Source organism: Clupea harengus, chromosome 24, assembly GCF_900700415.2.
Source record: "Clupea harengus chromosome 24, Ch_v2.0.2, whole genome shotgun sequence".
Classification (NCBI taxonomy): Eukaryota; Metazoa; Chordata; class Actinopteri; order Clupeiformes; family Clupeidae; genus Clupea; species Clupea harengus.
Window position 1 is genome coordinate 14,147,599 of NC_045175.1, and position 18,500 is coordinate 14,166,098.

Consider the following 18,500-nt stretch of genomic DNA (forward strand, 5'->3'; position numbering starts at 1 on the left):
TATTCAGAAAACTAAAACTAAACATAAACAGGTACAACTGGGGTATCTCTTCCCACAAACACAAAAGTCAAACTCTAACACAAACAGGTACAATCAAGGGTTCTCTTCAAACAAAGGCAAAGGGAGGTTCTTCACACCCAACTCAAAAGTTCACCACAAAATGTTCCTTGTCCCTCTTCCTTCAGGGTTGTACAGTAAACATAAACTTCAGGTTACTTTCCTTGTCAGTTCTCCGTTCATCCGTCCAGGTCCTTCCCGGCTTGGGGCTAGCCTTCCCCCTTCCGGATGCGGCTTAGCAAGCGCTTTAGCAAGCGCTTTAGCAAGCGCCTCAGCAAGCGTTTCAACAAAGGCTTCACCCGCATGTCAGGTGCTCCAGGTTCTCCAGGTTCTCCAGGTTCTCCAGGTTCTCCAGGTTCTCCAGGTTCTCCAGGTTCTCCAGGTTCTCCAGGTTCTCCAGGTTCTCCAGGCTCTCCAGGCTCTCCTGGCTCTCTCGGCTCTCTCCTACACAACAGGCACCACCTGTCTTAAACACTCCTTCAATCAGGTGCCTTAAGCACCTACACCTGGTTGGGTCCTGCTGCATTCTGGGAGATGTAGTGCAAATGGCAGCCATCTTGTGGTGTGGCAGCCAGACCTCCACAGGAACACCACACCCCTCTGCTAGCTGGCCCATCGTGGTGCCACAACACTCATGTATACATTGTAGTGTTCAGCGAAATATAAAAATAGCTACAGATAGGTTAGTCAAAACATAGGCACAACTCCTTAGCTCCCTCGTCAGAATTCCACTCGCTGATGCCCTGTGTAGAGAAGCGGGAGCTCATTCCGGTTGCTGCACGGAAATGGATAAATGGTTAAAAAGAGTTCATCCCCGGTCCAGAGAAACACCAACCGCTACTACTAGTAGAAGGCCTACTATCGAGGATGCACCTGACGGTGACAGCATGGGGCGTGGGGTGGTACATAGCTGGAGACCAGTGCGGCTCCTGAAAAAATTCTCTGGGGGGGAGCAATTTGTTTTGATAATGATTAAGGCGACCCATTCAGTAGGTACATTAAGTTAGCTGATCAACTCATACAGCAATACCTTTTTGTCTACTATCGGCAGCACACAACAGTAGTATGTCCCATCTTGCTACATAGCCAGAGTAGGAAGTTACAGGTGGAAAGCTATGGAAGAAAGTTGCATCCAGGAGCCTTCATAAGCAAACATGATGTGGCTCCACATTAAATTATCCCATTTTTTCATTATCCACGTGTCTCAAATGTTGTATGATGTAACATACAGTAGCTTAACAGGACACATGATATGTCCAGTAACAACATAAAGAAGTCAAAACCAACAATATTTATTGACTGATCTTGAAAGTATTGGCTTACAAAAGCAAAATAGGTCATCGCATAAAAAATAATTCAGTGTTAGTGCAAGAAGCGAACTGTGAAACACACTGTGAAACCTATGAAAAGTGACAGTGGTATATAGAAATACAGACCGCGTTAGCCACTTCACGACCGTGATTTTCTTTCGTTCCAATTTTTGGATGTAGGATTTCCCTTCCTTTGTAGAAACTTGTTGAATGGATACAAGTCCTTATTGTTTTGTTGTCAATTTATATTCATTAGTACGCCGACTAAAAAGGAGTTTCTGTCAAAGAGCGAATCGAGTTGCTGCACTGAACAGGGGCCAGCCATCTTGACAGAATATGCCTCTGTCGAAGCTGTATGACGTTCGTATAGGCTTTTCTGTCCATGACTTATGACACGACATGGAGGGGCGAGCCCTCCCGGAAGCCATAGAGAATGCATTGAGAGCTCTGTTGTGAAAAAAAAATAGATTTAACATGGGAGTCAATGGGAGAGGTCTGGGGCGATTTTCATTTCGCCCACATTTACATTTACACTAGGCAGTGCGTCGCCCCAATCGCCCTTATGGACAAGCCGCCCCTGCTGGAGACTGTAAAACGTTTGTGAAACACTGCTGTAAAGTATTCATATCTATTCTTGTAGATATCAATGTGAAGATATTACTGTGTTACAATATCACTGCTGATAATGGAGCTCATCTCTCTCTCTCTCTCTTTCTCTCTCACAGCTGTACCTGAGGATCAAACCCAGACGCCTGGCTTAAGAATATTATGTGGCCTATCAAACTGACATTACACACAAACACACACGTATACATTTACACACACACAGTTCAGCAGAACACTAAGAGTCCCAGTACAGCGAATCTTTGCTGAATGATGGAACAGTTGATGAAAGTGTGACATGAACAGGTGTGTCTGTGGACAGAGAACAGCCTGAACTACACGTTACTCATTGGACTTGAGCCATTCAGTAGACTGATCAAAAGAGTTTATTTTGCTGACATTCATTGAGAAGATAAAAAACCTTGTTTTTTCTTTGTAAAATTTGGAGAGAGTGGGAGAGAATTGGTGAAGTATAACAATGATGATTGTGATAATGACTGCGTTTAAGATTTTAAAATGAACACTGTTTTCTTTGTTGTTTATGTAAAACTTTATTTGTAAATGTACCCAGTCATACTGCTGGATAGTCTGTCACCTGCAGCATCTCTATGATCATCATGTTTTTCTTTTTTTCTCTATTTGAAAATGAATGTCATTTTTAAGGCCCTCATGTAGTTTGTCTGAAGACATTTGTGTAGTTTATTTATATTTCTGTTTAATTTATTTATATTTCTGTTTAATTAATTTACATTGTTTCTCAAACTTTATCTAATAGAGAGAGTAGAGAGAATGTTGATTTCACAAAGAGGTTATCAAAATGACTGCCATCAATCCTTTGCTGCATACAAGGACAAAAAACTTACAATCAGTCTTTCATAATAAAACAGAAATGATAACAGCATGTATGAGAGATGTATTTTCTCCAAGGTCATGTCTGAAGAAAGAACATGTCTGACATCACTCTGAACAGATGAAGATGATCTGTGAGAAGCCACAGAGCACAGGAGCAGCTTCCCATCTAAACGTGAAATAAACACATTTCATTCCAACACCTGCCTGAAGAGTCACTCTGGAGACAAACTCACATCTGCCCTCTCTCATCTACCAGCATGCTACAGTGATACATTGTGTGGAGATGTAACCTTAATTATTATACTACAGCAGTGCATGTGATGGACAAGTCATTCATGCATTTAAAGTTGACACATGGAAAACGAACAGATTAATACTCTCTGTTTTGGCTTTAGAGTAAAACAAAACATTAATCAACTCAAAATAAGAAGACACATCCATCCCCATGAAGCCACTCCAATGATATATTCTCTAAATATATTTATTTAGACATTTTATTTATTTATTGCAGAACAGATACACAGGTGACAGGAACCACATACACATTACAAAATAACTATGCCTACCACAGACACACACACAACACAAAAACTATACCTCTCTTTCTCTCTCACACACAAACACACACACACACACACACACACACCCCAGACCAGTGCATCATTTTCAAACAAATGCAGCACATATCTTAACCTTAAGGAGAGCAGAATACATCATATTGTTGCTGAACAATTCTTTTAACCCACATATTCAATTCAGAAAATATACAAAAATACAACATCACTATTTGCAAAGTATCATCAAAGCAGTGGTGTATAAACAGAATACACATATCACTATTTCCTTAGTATCACACATGTGTATGAATAGGAGTGGGTGACTCCTGTGTTCCTGCAGCATGGGGAGGTCATGTGATCTGGCACAGGGACACTGATGAGTCATGCCAAACCCCAAACCCAGGATAGAGGGGCTCAGTGAATGTGGAGTAGAACGTGTGCTGGTGGGTGAGTATGTCAGAGGAGACGCTGTAGAAGGACAGAGTGCCGGCCGGCCAGTCCAGGTACACTCCTACTTTGCTGGAGCCGGAGGAGGGGGCAGGTATGTCAGTGTCTTCATTATTGTGTCTGGCAGAGTAACTGCCAGAGTATGTGTGAGGAGAGCACTCCAGACTCCAGGACTTGTCATTATGTCCCAGCAGGCAGTCATCACTCCCCCCTTTCCTCTGGATGCTTTTATACGCCACAGCTATATAAGCCCCCCTCCCACTCCACTCAGCCTCCCAGTAGCAGCGTCCAGACAGTCCCTCTCTACACAACACCTGATCCCACAAGACAAATCTCTCTGGGTGGTCAGGATACGGATGCTCCTTTTTCACATGTGTCACCTTTCTGTTCCCCTCAGAGAGAGAGAGACATCTGCCTGCTGTGTTTGTGTCCAGTGTGAGCTCACAGGCATCTGCAGACAAGAGGAGAGAATAACCTCATCAGAAAAGACAGCTGCTGCCGACACACACACACACACACACACACACACACACACACACACACACACACACACACACACACACACACACACACACACACACACACACACACACAATCTGTGCTTTCCCAAATAACGCATTTGGATGCATCCCCACCCCTTACTGTCCTCTGAGGAGTGTTAAAGACACTTTGTAAACATCTTAATCTTACTTTCTAGATTTCTTAAGAGCTGAACACTTCCCAAAGTATTTGATATTGGAAATGAATGCCTTGGGCTCATTAATTGCTGTGACCCTGGCACGCACACACACACACAGACACACAGACACACACACAAACACACATACACGAACATTGCTGTGCATCATTGTGAAGTGTGCAGTGGTAACAGCTACAACAGGCATAACACTCAGTGAAGAGAGACTACAGACTGAACAAACAGAACAGATGTCTGTGAATGATCCCAATTCATACAGTTACTGAATTATTATTAAGACTTACATCTCAGCAAACGTGGTCGAGCTCTGCTTACTGAAGCATGGTCAGTTCTGTAACAGAAACACACGGTCACACATACTCTTCTTCCATTTTTTTTCATTTGAATAGTTCATTGTTAGTTCAAATGATAATTTAGGGAAACATGAATATGTATTACTGTAAGATGAATGTTGTATCTGATAAATCAGATTCAAATGGCTATAGGAGCAATGGTGATTATTTTATTGCATTGAATGCTGCTGTATTTTGCACTGGTGCTCTTAGTTTAATTATGTGAAGGAAGGCAGTCAGGTTAAGATGGACCTTGACCTTTGACACCAGAGAAACAAGGACAAAGGAACAAAGAAATCAGGAACATGTAGAGTAAATATAGTTCTTTATGCCTATTTTGCCTATGTCTTGTCTAATTGGGACTAGTTTTTACCTTTTACCAACTGCCTATTCATTGACTCATCCCTTTGCTACCATATAATTTATTTGGACTTCTGGATTCCTTTAAAGTCCACTACCCTGCCTGACCTCTAATCCTCAGATCATTTATCTGGACCACTTTGCAAAAGGGACAGTTTAAATTCATATTTGCAATATTGGACGCTGTATCAAAGAAGTGACCTACCTCTAAGTTGATAAAGTAGCTATTTAAATACATCTTCGAAAAAACATCACTACACTCAGTATGAAGAAACTGATTTGATCTCACACGAATAATGCAGAAAAGTACAACATTGGGATGTCTTTCTACGCTTACTTAAGCTTCTCCAGTTTACAGACAGGATCCTCCAGTCTAACAGATAACAGCTTCAGTCCTGATTCTCCGGGATGATTGTAGCTCAGATCCAGCTCTTTTAGGTGGGAGGGGTTTGAAGAAAGAGCTGAAGCCAGACAAATACAACCCTTTTCTGAGATGAGACAATCAGAGAGCCTAAAAGAGAGAGAATTCTCAAGTTAAACTGAAAAATCTCCTTATCAGAATAATATCTCTTCAGTACCTACATTACTTCATTGTACAGGCAGTCATTACTCAAAAAAAACAGAAACACTTTTAACTAGGACTGATGTTTTCAATGGGAATGCTCTCGTGCCCTTTAAAATAGTGGTTCTCAACAGGGGGACCAGGGCCCAAAAGGGCAACTCAGGGTGCTGTAAGGGCGGCCTTAAGATGATTGAAGATTATTTAAAACAATGAAATACATGAACATTTGTATTCGTTGGTTGGGCAGTATTGGTTGGATTAGGTTGTTGGGTATGAGTACTTGCATGTGACAGAAAGAGGTTTGGCTGCTGCAGTGCACTCTAATCCCCGCCAGTCATTGTGAAAAGTTTATATGATGGAAACTCTTATTCACTGCCAGTTATAACTGCATTTCATCTCAAATTTGTTTTGGTCCTAGTGTGTTTGTGTGTCGGTGTGTGTGTGTGAGAGAGAGAGAGTGTGAGGTCTGTCTTTGTCGTCAACAAACACAAGGAGAGACAAGAAACCAATCAACTTGTGTTCACACTAAATGGTATAAAACAATATCTGCACCAAGGCAACTTCAAGTTCCAGAAGGTATTGTAATAGGGCTGGGCACTTAAGCAAATTTAAATGTATGTTATGATTATGGCTTCCAACAATTACGAAAAACAATATAGAGTATTTTGCATCATCATGTGTCTTTGAGTAAGTTTGTGTTTGAGTGAGTGAATTCATGCTTTTTGTACTCACCCTGCATTGGGCTGTGTTGATGTGCTGCTCATGTTTCCAGGATCATCCATGTCCTGGTCATTCTTCATGGTCACACAGCTGTGTAGTGCAGACTCTGGTCTGAGTATCTGACTCAGACCTGCAGCTTCCTCCGTGTCTTGATTCATTTCAGTTGTCTCACTCGGCCAGAACGGCAGAATAAATGTAATACAGAATTAGTTAATAAACTGAAATGACGTAAAAGCCCTGTATAATCCACACATATATTGTGTTCATTTACTAGAGGGGTGTTTTAGCTAATTTAAAGCAAGTAAAACAATAGATTGAAAAAGGCTAAATATCACTTCATCCTCTACGCTACTCTCCTCTTCTTTAAATGGGATTCGAATAAGTAGGTCTAACTGTTAATACATAAGTGACTTCAGCAAAGGCCTACACAGAGAAAGGCTGTGGTGATTCCTGGTCCTATTGTCATCAATAACCCCTATAGGCCTACATGAACGTTTTGGTAAAAAATAATATTTTCCTTTGACTAGGATACACTTGCAAGTTACATTAAGCTTCATCCATTGTTCAGTACGGACAAGTTATTTTTTCATGGCCTTCTTGTTGGGCTTTATTATGATGTTTAACACTAATGCAAAATGGCCAAGAGGTGTTGCTGTTACATTGGTTTGCCACCATAGAATTCTAATTCTGTGGCTTCATATGTTTTGACATTATTATAAGGAAAAATGGACATCCATGTATGAAAGATTGGAAAGAGTGTAGATTAATATTTAACTCTGGACATTCCTACACTACACAAACATAAAAAGATTAGCTGGTAAAACACAGAGTTCTATCCATACTACACCTGGATTCGGTCAGGGTTTCAAGGAACCATTTGCCTGACCTGACTGACCTTTGAACCTTAGTCTACCAGAACGAGTCACACATTCAAAGACACCTAAATGTCAAACAGGATTGATAAAGAGCTCTTAGTTTTCTCATTACTAAACACAGCAGCATGTAATACCATGTTCAGGAGACTGTCAGTTTAGCCTAACCAACCCTTTGCAAGAAAACTCATCAAATTATTGCTAGAAAACAATTCTGTCTTCTCGCAAAATAGACTTAAAAAACCCATCAATTGCAATAGATTAATCTCCAGCTGAACCATTTTGACATGCAGCAAAGCCATTTTCAGGTACTTGTAGATGACCCTGTTTATCCAGTGTGAAATGTTATATTTTGCATGTCAAATGTGGTACAAAGGACCTTTAATATTAGATACTAAGAATTGTATTTTGTTAAAACGAAAGACTTTTATTTTGTTAATGTGACCTGGATGTTTAGAGGTGTATAGGTTGCCCGTTGAAAAGTCACTGCCAGTTAGTACTCTTGACGGTTTAAGGTTCGCTACTCTACTAAAAGAGATGACAAGCTCTTACGGTGTTAAAGGTAATGTGTTTCATACAGTTTAAGAAACGCAACAGTTTTATAACATCAGTCGTCGAGCCATCATTTGGTAGAGATAGCTACAGTACTTGTCATTGTGGTCCACTAGAACTAATACACAGATAATACATATGACTTATCTTATCACCAAAGGTGTTTGGAACCAGCAATCATGCCCACTGCCAGAGCATGAGAATGATTAACAGAGTCATGTGACCAGATAGCCCACAGTAATTGTGTAAGGGGCCGAAAAGGCAAATACTAAGAATTACCACTAGGGAATAGTGAAGTAGCCGACTACGCCAGCCCAGAAGGGCAGTAATTATAATGAATTAAGTTAGCACAGGTTCGTTCAAGCTTGTGGCTGGTTAAAACACACACACACACACAAAATAGGCAAGAGTATAATAAATTGCAATTTAATGTCACAATAGTAAAAACAGATACAAAAATACCAACAAGGGACAGTGGGCAATCCACTAGTCCCTAATAAATAAGTACAGGCAATAAATAGTATAAATAACTGCCACTGTGACTAACGAGGATCGGTCACAAACCTGAAAACCACACAGGCTACTCACGGAAACCGGCAGCGTCAATGACGTCAAAATAACAATAGCTAGGCCGGTCCCGATGCCCAGTTACATATACAAAGTATAGCAATACCTCCGGAGGTCGAAGCCTGAAACAGGCGAGGAAGCACAGGAACCCTGCGTGCCTGATGGAGAAACTCCCCAGGTGGAAAACAAGCCTGTAGCAGAGCTGGCTTGGGAGGCTCAATCGCCACGGAGGAAAAACGCTCCTTTATACCAACATCAAAAGACGTAGCCACTCAAATGCAACCAGGCCGCTCGTGGATTCCGGTGCTCCCTTCACAAAACCCTCCTATGGATAAGTTCCCGTCTGCATTAAATACTGCGTTCAATCACGTCCGAGGTTCACGGATTGGTGGAGCTAAAACGGAGGGAGAGGACAGCAATCAGTGGACAGCAGACCGAGACCGAGCATTCACACCGAGCATTCACACGCTTCCGTTGGAATGCGTTGCGCCAACGGATGGCGGAGGAGGAGTCTGGCGCATGGGGTTCTGTTGATACCAGAGACGTTATAGTGAGATTGACAGGTCAACAAACCAATCACGCCACTAGCAAGCTGCTTACCTTGTAAGCAGTAGCATGCTAACATTAGGTAGGGTGCTCACACACCTCGCAAATCCTATCAGACGTATTTTTCAGTTACAATAAAGGGGTTTTTACATTGTACAGTGTCTATTTCTCGGTAACTTTTAAAAAATCTAAGAAAAAAAAAGTCAAACAAACATCTTTTGGGTACAAATACGACCATCTACGGAGTTTGGTCGCCATCTTTTTTTTTTTTGAGCTTGCCGCTTTCTAGACGTGAGCATATACGGGATCTGATTGGCTAGCGCCTGTGCTGTCAGTTATGCATGAAAGGCAATTTGATTGGCTGACGCATGCATTGCCTCTCGAAAAGTTGAACATTCTTCAACTCTTGCTGCAAGCAAAGCATGAAACGCAACGTACGGGAACCCAACGGAGCCATAATTCAGTTCGGCAAAGGATGACGTCACCCCATTCAAAGTGAAAGGAGATCCGTCAACTAGTGATGGGCAAATGAAGCTTTGGTGAAGCATTGAACCATTAGGCACATTGTTTCAAAAATCGGTTCATTACTTGAAGCTTCAGTAACAGTGACCTCTCCTGGTGATGTACCAAGGCTGCAACTAAATTAGCCCAGCTAGACAGTGGCACGAATCTTTAAAACAATGACAATCTAGTGTGCACGCACCAAATCCCCCCCCCCCACTCACACTCACACTCACACACACACATGCACCCGTATACAAAGATTGTGATATAATTTTTTTTTTACAAATAAAGATTAATTATTTTTTGTATATTGTGTTATTGAAGAGAGAGTGCTTGGGGAAAGGATGTGCGGGACAAATATGGCACAAGTTGGGTGTGCTTGTGTAACCATGTTAGATAGGGAACAGTCAAAGATTTTGATTTAAAACATTATTTGTTCTATACTTTTTGGACTGAGCCTGTTGATATAGTCTACTTTTCCTATAGCCTAAATATTTAACAGCCAGCGCACCTTATCATGAGCGATCAGAATAAAGTGTTCCCACATGTCAGAACGACCTCTCTTCCTAGATGCTTTCATAATGATGATAAATCAATACGAACGTAATGACTGTCACAGAATGAGATAGGCTACTACGAACCAAACGCAATGTTGTGCGCTGAAGTTTTTATGCTTTGAAGGCGCTACAATTCAGACTCAAAACGAGGCAACTGACTGTTTCGTGCGTGGCGCTGTGAACCACTCAGCTGGTTCATTCGGAGAAACAAGCAGTTGCTGTTTCGCACGTAATATGTCACGTGATTTTTCCGTACCAAAGCAACCTTCGAAGCAGTGGTTTTATGGTTGGTGTAGTTTAAGGTATGAAGCACGTTCCGGCGCTTCAGTGTCAGGCTGCCATCACTACCGTCAACCCTGACGGATCAACGCATTCCAATGGAAGCGTGTGAATGCTCTGTTACAGAGCATTCACACGCTTCCGTTGGAATGCGTTGCGCCAACGGATGGCGGAGGAGGAGTCTGGCGCATGGGGTTCTGTTGATACCAGAGACGTTATAGTGAGATTGACAGGTCAACAAACCAATCATGCCACTAGCAAGCTGTTTACCTTGTAAGCAGTAGCATGCTAACATTAGGTAGGGTGCTCACACACCTCGCAAATCCAGACGTATTTTTCAGTTACAATAAAGGTTTTTTTTTACATTGTACAGTGTCTATTTCTCGGTAACTTTTAAAAAATCTAAGCAAAAAAAAGTCAAACAAACAACTTTTGGGTACAAATACGACCATCTACGGAGTTTGGTCGCCATCTTTTTTTTTTTTGAGCTTGCCGCTTTCTAGACGTGAGCATATACGGGATCTGATTGGCTAGCGCCTGTGCTGTCAGTTATGCATGAAAGGCAATTTGATTGGCTGACGCATGCATTGCCTCTCGAAAAGTTGAACATTCTTCAACTCTTCCCGCAAGCAAAGCATGAAACGCAACGCACGGGAACCCAACGGAGCCATAATTCAGTTCGGCAAAGGATGACGTCACCCCATTCAAAGTGAATGGAAATCCGTCAACCCTGACGGATCAACGCATTCCAACGGAAGCGTGTGAATGCTCTGTCTTCCTAGTGCCAATCACGTCACTAATTGGGGGGTGGAGTGGGCATCTGGTAGGCCATCTAAATGCTTTAGAGGCAGGCGTATATATAGACACCTGGGGGTCCTTACACGGTATGTTGTCACTCTGCTGCCGGCACCGGTGTGAGGAAGCCATGCTGTGGGTGCGGTCTTGCTGTGAGTAGGTATGTTGACGCGTTTCGTTCTTGATGCTGATTTCACTGCGGTTAGCAATCTAAGGAATGTTTGTTTTAATAGCGTGTGTGTGTGGGAGCTGACCCGACCGTGTTTTACAAGTGTTTGCGTGACCATTTCCCTATACAAGGTACGATGATGTAACGCCCAGCATAACTGTTGTCATACACTGTTTTTAACTGACGGACGGTAACATGTGTGTTTGTTTTCCACCAGCACCCGCTGGGTATTGTGGCTGCCGTGGGGTACCTGCTACAAACGCAGTGTTCCTCACTGACTAACGTGAGCGGCAGACGTGTTTAACGGCAATGGGATTTGTTAGTTGGTGTTCTCTACACGTATGATTGTGGTGGTGATTTATTGCTTAACTAGATTTTGGTTTGTTTTTTCCTCTAGCCTGTTGATTGTAACGAGTATTGTAAGTGAGTGCAGTTATTGTACATCACAGGCTAGAGTGGTTTCTTTATTCCTTTGTTTTGTCCCCCCTCCCTCTCGTGTAGCCAGCCTCGGTGGTGGTGGAGCCAGGGTAGCATACAGGGCCCTTTTGGAGAAGGCAATCTCCCTAGTTCCCCCTCTTGCACTTAATGTGTAGCTTAGACGTGTGACAGGAAGTTGCTGTGAAGCATAAAGTCCTTAAATCAAGTTTATCAGAGTGACATTTAGTTGCAGTGTGTCTATAGACAGTGATCACGTGTGATTGGGACCCTAACCCTTCTATTTGTGGTTCTCATTGTCTTCTCTGGCTCCTGTGCCGTTAGCTTGGCGATTCCCCCCTGTATTCACTTGTTGTTTATTTTACTGTTGACCAACCAAACCAACACTTTTAAAACCATGTATTAATAAAGACTATTTTTATACTTTTCTAAATAACCTGTGTCTGTACGGATTATTGACAGAGTTCCCCTTTCTCTGGCCTTAGCACAGACAAATTTAGATCAATTGAACAACAAAACAAATAAATGCACTTACCTTGAGATCAGTGTAACCACCTAAGACCTGTTCCACCTGTACTGGCTGTTAAATGTTTCAGAGTGAACTTTGTTTCCGCACAAGACGTTATAAAAGGATTTTATTGCTTAGATAACAGTTTCCAACAGAACACCCTCCTTCAGCCTCGAGTTCATTTCCTTAAAGAAACAGTAACATAGTTTAAGTGCTGTAAGTGTTTGGGACTGAACCTTTGGGTTATATGTGTCAGCTCAGGGTGCAGACATTGATCAGGGTGTTAATTTATTATGTAATTATTATATACAGTCACAGTAAAACTCACAGTAACAACAAACCCAGCAATCCACACAAGGACAATTGATCACTGTCTGAAAAGGCCATCAGAGGGTGAATGTCACCCAGGTTGATCTGGAGTCAGTCTCTCACCTCTAGTGTCATCAGATTAACTCCTGCAGGCTGATCTGGAGTCAGTCTCTCACCTCTAGTGTCATCAGATCAACTCCTATAGGCACACACACACCACCACTGATCTCAGATCTGCAGCCACAATGTTGTGTATGTGGAACCCAGCAGCAGAGTTGAAAGGAAAAGGGAAATATTTTGTCATCAAATGTGATTGTGATGTGATTTCTCTAACAACTCAGACAGTGTCTCCACACTAGAGACCCACCCAACCACACAGACACATCTATAGTCATCATATTCATTCTTTAAGTATTGTACTGTGGCCTGAATTTTGACACTGATCTCAGATCTGCTGTTATAATTAGGTGTAGATGGGATCCAACAGCAGAACAGACATGAGCAGGGAAATAAATGGGTTCTTTAAAGAGCCAGGCAGAGGCGCAAAAACCCAGACTGCCTAGAAAACATCCGATACAGTCATTGATTTGAACTCCATTTTCCCCATGCCTTAACACTCTCTCTGATGTTTATATGCAAGGTAAAGTAAATCCTTCTTGTGGGTTTGTATTTACTTTGCCTTAATGGGTTCTGGGGTGTGGTCCTTATCTTTCAGGCGTGTCTTGTCTGTTTGTTGAAGGCTGCATTGTGGGCGGTAACGTTTGTTTATTAAATATAGTCTGGTTAACTTTATTTGTTCCCTGCATTTACGTGTAGCCTGAAGTGACATGAACTAGGCAGTCAATGGAATGTATTTACACAGTAAATGGGGAAATGAGTCATATATTTGTGCCAACATATTGGAGTGTATTTTCATGATTTAGTGAGTTCACAAATTTTTATATTATGTCACTTTTACATATTTGGAAGGAGGAATACTGTGTGTGTGTGTGTGTGAGGAGATGGAGGAGGATACTTCCAGTGCTCACAGTTCCTCTACGGTCAGTGTGTGTGTGTGTGTGTGTGTGTGTGTGTGTGTTTTACAGGTGTTCAGGAGAAGATGGGCATCATGAACAGAGGGGTGGTATATGGCCTGTGTGTGTGTGTGTGTGTGTGTTTTACAGGTGTTCAGGAGAAGATGGGCATCATGAATAGAGGGGTGGTGTATGCCTGAGTGTATTAATGTGTGTGTGTGTGTGTGTGTGTGTGTGTGTGTGTGTGTGTGTGTGTGTGCGTGCGTGCGTGTGTGTGTGTTTTACAGGTGTTCAGGAGAAGATGGGCATCATGAACACAGGGGTGGTGTATGGCCTGTGTGTGTGTGTGTGTGTGTGTGTGTGTGTGTGTGTGTGTGTGTTTTACAGGTGTTCAGGAGAAGATGGGCATCATGAACACAGGGGTGGTGTATGGCCTGTGGGACTATGAGGTGGAGGCTGAGGGAGGGGGACTGCATGACCGTCCTGCGCAGGGAGGACCAGGGTGAGTGGGCCCGCTGTGGGGACAAGGAGGACTACATCCTCCTGGTGCTGGCGCGTCAGGCTCCGTGGGCACGTCAATGGAGATGTCCGAGGTAGGATTGTTGGAGGAGTGGCGATTCTATGGAATATGAAATATGACTCCGTGGTTAAAGTTTTACATTTAAATGTGGACTGGGCCATTGGGCTAGAGTTTAATTCTAATGGAAATAATTGTATTATTCTCAATATTTTTACTCCATATGAATCTTATGATCATGTTGATGAATTTGTGAGCAGGCTTGCATTTGTACAATCCTTTATCGAGGATAATGACTGATCTTGCATTTATGTTTTGGGTGATTATAATGCAGACCTGTCAGATAATAAGTCTCTGTTTGCTAAACATACAGTATGTTAAGGTTCACTAGCGACACTAACTTAGTAATATCAAGTAAAGTTCTCCTGCCTGATTCAAGCTACACTTATGTTAGTGAAGCATGGAATACGACGTTGAGGCTAAATCACATTGTTTCCACTGTTGATGCTCATGCCTCATTGGAAAATATGGAGATTTGTTATGGGTTAGCCACCTCTGACCATATCCCCATTGCCATGGTATTAAATGTTCCCAAGCTGGTTAAGCATGAGGACAACACCGATGTAAAGATAGATTGGGATAAACTATCTAATGATGATGTCCTCAAAGATTGCTTCAGGTCTGATGAACTTTTGAGTAAAGTATATCTGCCCATGAATGCCATATGTGGCACTAATGTGAACTGTGATGACACCTCCCATGGTGCATGCTTGTGTGATATTTACAACAATATAGTTAGAGCTCTTCTTGAGGCTAGCAGGTTAAAATTAATTTGTTTAGAGCCTACTGCACCCCTCTCTATACAGCTCCACTCTGGGTGAACTACAAGAAGGAGAGCTTGCATAAATTGAAAGTAGCCTATAATGACTGTCTTAGGATACTCCTGAAGAAACCCAGGAGTACTAGAGCCAGTCAGCTGTTCTGTAATATGGGTCTTACCACCTTCATGGCCTTGCTGAGGAACCTTACTTTTAAGTTCATGAGTCGGCTGGACTTCTCTACACATTTTATAATTGATCTGATGACAGACCCTGGCCGCAGCTCTGTCAAGTATACATCTAAGATCTGGGAACACTGGCATGAGTGCCTTTTTTAGCCCTTCTTTCCTTGTATATTTACATGTAATTTATTGATTGTATGTATTGTTTATTTACCATGTGGGCCTTGAGCCTGTAATAATACAGTTTATATATGTTCTGTTCCATTTCTCTCTTTCTCATCTCCGGTCAGCATGAGCAGAATAACAGATACACATCAGACAAGACCTGAGACAATTAGACATTAACATTTACAATATATTACTAGTTCACACACACACACACTCTCTCTCACACACACACACACACACACACACACACACACATGGGAAGAGAGAGAGGGACAGAGACAGAGACAGAGACAGAGACAGAGACAGAGACAGAGACAGAGACAGAGACAGAGACAGAGACAGAGACAGAGACAGAGACAGAGACCAGTTCACCATTTTGAAACAACTAACCAAAAGTAAACCATAAGGAGAACAGAATACATCATATTATTGTTGCTGAAACATTCTGAAACAAAAATGTATTTAAAAATGCGTAAAAATAAGAATCAAACATCAACCTTATGTTTGGATATTTTCAGCATCACAGTCCTATATGAAGAGGTGTTCCTGCAGCATGAGGAGGTCATGTGATCTGACACAGGGACACTGAGGTGGCATAAGATTCATTATAACTAACAGCCATTACTCCATAATGAACACAAAACCCAGGATCGAGGGGCTCAGTGTCAGAGGAGATGCTGTAGAAGGACAGAGTGCCGGCAGGCCAGTCCAGGTGCACTCTTACTCTTCTGGAGCGGGATGAGGGGACAGGTATGTCTACTACTCTTCTGGAGCGGGAGGAGGGGACAGGTATGTCTACTACTCTTCTGGAGCGGGAGGAGGGGACAGGTATGTCAGTGTGTCCATTATTGTGCCAGGCAGAGTATCTGTCAGGAGAGCAGTCCAGACTCCAGGACTTGTCATTATGTCCCAGCCAGCTGTCATCACTCTCTCCTTTCCTCTGGATGCTTTTATGGGTGAGTGTGTCAGAGGAGATGCTGTAGAAGGACAGAACATCCTCATCCTCATCAGAATATGGAGAATTTCCGCTGCTGCTGACTAACCTAAACACACGCGCGCACACGCACACACACACTTACCATTTTGTAGTGTGCTGTATTTCCCCACCTCACATTCATCCCTCCATCTCTCTCACTGTATCACCTCATCAGGCTAACCAGAACCTCTCAGCCACGCCCACTCCAGTCCTGCCCGGCCACACCTGGACATCAGCACCAATTAGCTGTGGGCTTTTTAATAACTGAATATCATCACTTGTAGACTGTTCCCCAATTAGCTGTGGGCTTTTGAAAGACCTCACTCACCTCATCTGTCTCACTGTGAGGTTCTGTTTACTCCAGAGAGCCGTATTACTGCGTTTGCCATTCTTGATCTAAGATCCTTCTCACATTGCCTGTTTGTCTTTTGGATTCATGTCTATGTGGATAGTTGATCCGATGTAACCTGTTCTGACCTGTTTCTGGCTTTTTGGATTCTCCCTTTGGTCTCGTTCTTTGGACTTCTGTTCAGGAAAACTTGTTGGAAATCTCCATCTGGGTCTCTGCCTTGAATCATCCCACTGACACACACACACATGCACACACATGCACACACACATACACGCACACTACACACACACACAGTCATGCACACACACTCATGCACACACACACACACACATGCACACATACACACACACACTCATGCACAAACGCACACACACGCGCACACACATGTGCTTCCATGAGAACATGCAGTAAATTGCAAGTGGGAGGAGGAAGGTGTTGTCTTCACACCAAACAGATCAGAAACACAGTCACGCCGTCACAAAGATATGACCAACTATTAAACTGAATGTCCTCCATTGAGTTTAGTCAGTGAAATGCCACTGTCAAAAAATGGGATAGTATTTTGAAACGGGTTATCTTTTTTATTGTGAGTAAGGGTCTGTAATATGTGTGTAACATGAAATTGACTTGATGAAACAAAGACACAACTGTGAGTTCATGGTCAAGCCCTGCATCAGGAAGTAAACACCACCTCACCCCGCAGTTTCAAAAGGGCCTCCTCAGTTTCAGAAGTGACACACCGCTACTGCATTTCTAACCCTGTTTTCTCCTATTTTGTGTCATGCATGTGTCATGTATTTGTAATTGTATATCTTTATTCATTAATGTGTGTGGGGGAAAAATCTATGTGTATTTTAACAGCCAATTAGATCTCTCTTTGCCAGACTAGCCATCCTCTGACAGATAAAGCCTCATACAGAGACTCTCTTCATCTGTTGGTAGGGGCTGCCTCTCCTCAACGTATTTCTTATCTCTCTTTATTCAGGGTGAGATAGGCCTGGGAACCATAACTTTTTAATGTTATTATTTTCATTAGGAGGATGTTTAGTCTTGATGGAAAATGCACAGGTGTTACTATTGTTACTATGTTGAAATCTATATTGAGGAAATACATTTAATGTGGAACGGCATTAAATCATTAATATTAATTACTGTTCAGTCACAGGAGTGTAATAGTACCACGGGCAAACATGTTTGATCTTGTCATGAATGTTTATCACTTTTTCATCTCTTATCTCTTTCTTTTTAAAATCTTTCTCCATAGAATCAATTAAGATGAGATGAAAAGTGTTTGCAGCCTCCTTACTTTAGGGGTGTCAGCAGCACACACACATCCTCTCTCTGTCTTAGGTCTGTCTGTCCCAAAATGGCCATCCTTGTACAGATATCTTATTAACTCTTCACCTGCCTCTCCTAAAGTGAAGCTGATATCTTTTCTCTCAGACTTCAGTGTGCGATTGGACTGGGACACATCAGTGGCTGCTGTGTTCTGTAGTCTGGGCCGCCATGTGTTTGCAGTCCCCTTACTTTAGGGCTGTCAGCAGCACACACACAAACCCATCCTCTCTCTGTCAGAGTGACTCTAGTGCCCCCTATCCAGTGGTGGCACCAGACATTTTTTTCTACTGGTGCTATGGGGGAGCTCTGCGTTTTAGCGAGGGTGCTATGAAATGATGGTGATAGCCTATGTGTCACATGGTTCTCTACTAGAACACCTCCCCACCATATTGTCTATCATCTGTTTACATGTTTGCTCTCTAAAGTGGTTTGGGGTACATGAAAAGCGCTACACAAACCGATTGTATTATTATTATCATTATCTAGGCTACTTCTGACGGACGCGCACGTAGCCGCGTTCATCTGCGACGGTCACTGACGCAATGC

The 18,500-nt window shown here is 42.5% G+C and overlaps 1 protein-coding gene across 5 annotated transcripts; it reads right to left on the reverse strand.

The window, feature by feature from the left end:
- Positions 1 to 3,427: 3,427 nt before the first annotated feature.
- Positions 3,428 to 12,372, reverse strand: LOC122128513 (neoverrucotoxin subunit beta-like). Of its 5 annotated transcripts, none has more exons than XM_042703443.1 (5): positions 12,309 to 12,372; positions 6,510 to 6,668; positions 5,553 to 5,726; positions 4,808 to 4,854; positions 3,428 to 4,277 (listed from the first exon to the last, which is right to left on the reverse strand). In XM_042703443.1, exons 2-5 carry the CDS (start codon positions 6,653 to 6,655, stop codon positions 3,730 to 3,732), a joined length of 915 nt encoding a protein of 304 aa, XP_042559377.1. In that variant the 5' UTR covers positions 6,656 to 6,668; positions 12,309 to 12,372; the 3' UTR covers positions 3,428 to 3,729. The 5 variants fall into 5 exon arrangements, with proteins under 5 accessions (XP_042559377.1, XP_042559378.1, XP_042559380.1 ...); XM_042703444.1 differs by lacking the exon at positions 12,309 to 12,372 and adding an exon at positions 8,595 to 8,992; XM_042703446.1 differs by lacking the exon at positions 5,553 to 5,726.
- Positions 12,373 to 18,500: the final 6,128 nt, after the last annotated feature.

What these genes read in the sequence shown, in the direction of transcription:
- LOC122128513 (XM_042703443.1), bottom strand. Translation starts at nt 6,655, where the DNA reads ATGAATCAAGACACGGAGGAAGCTGCAGGTCTGAGTCAGATACTCAGA. An exon ending in TCAACACAGCCCAATGCAGG is followed by an intron (nt 5,727 to 6,509) that starts GTGAGTACAAAA and finishes TCTCTCTTTTAG; the next exon opens with GCTCTCTGATTGTCTCATCT. An exon ending in TGTAAACTGGAGAAGCTTAA is followed by an intron (nt 4,855 to 5,552) that starts GTAAGCGTAGAA and finishes TTTCTGTTACAG; the next exon opens with AACTGACCATGCTTCAGTAA.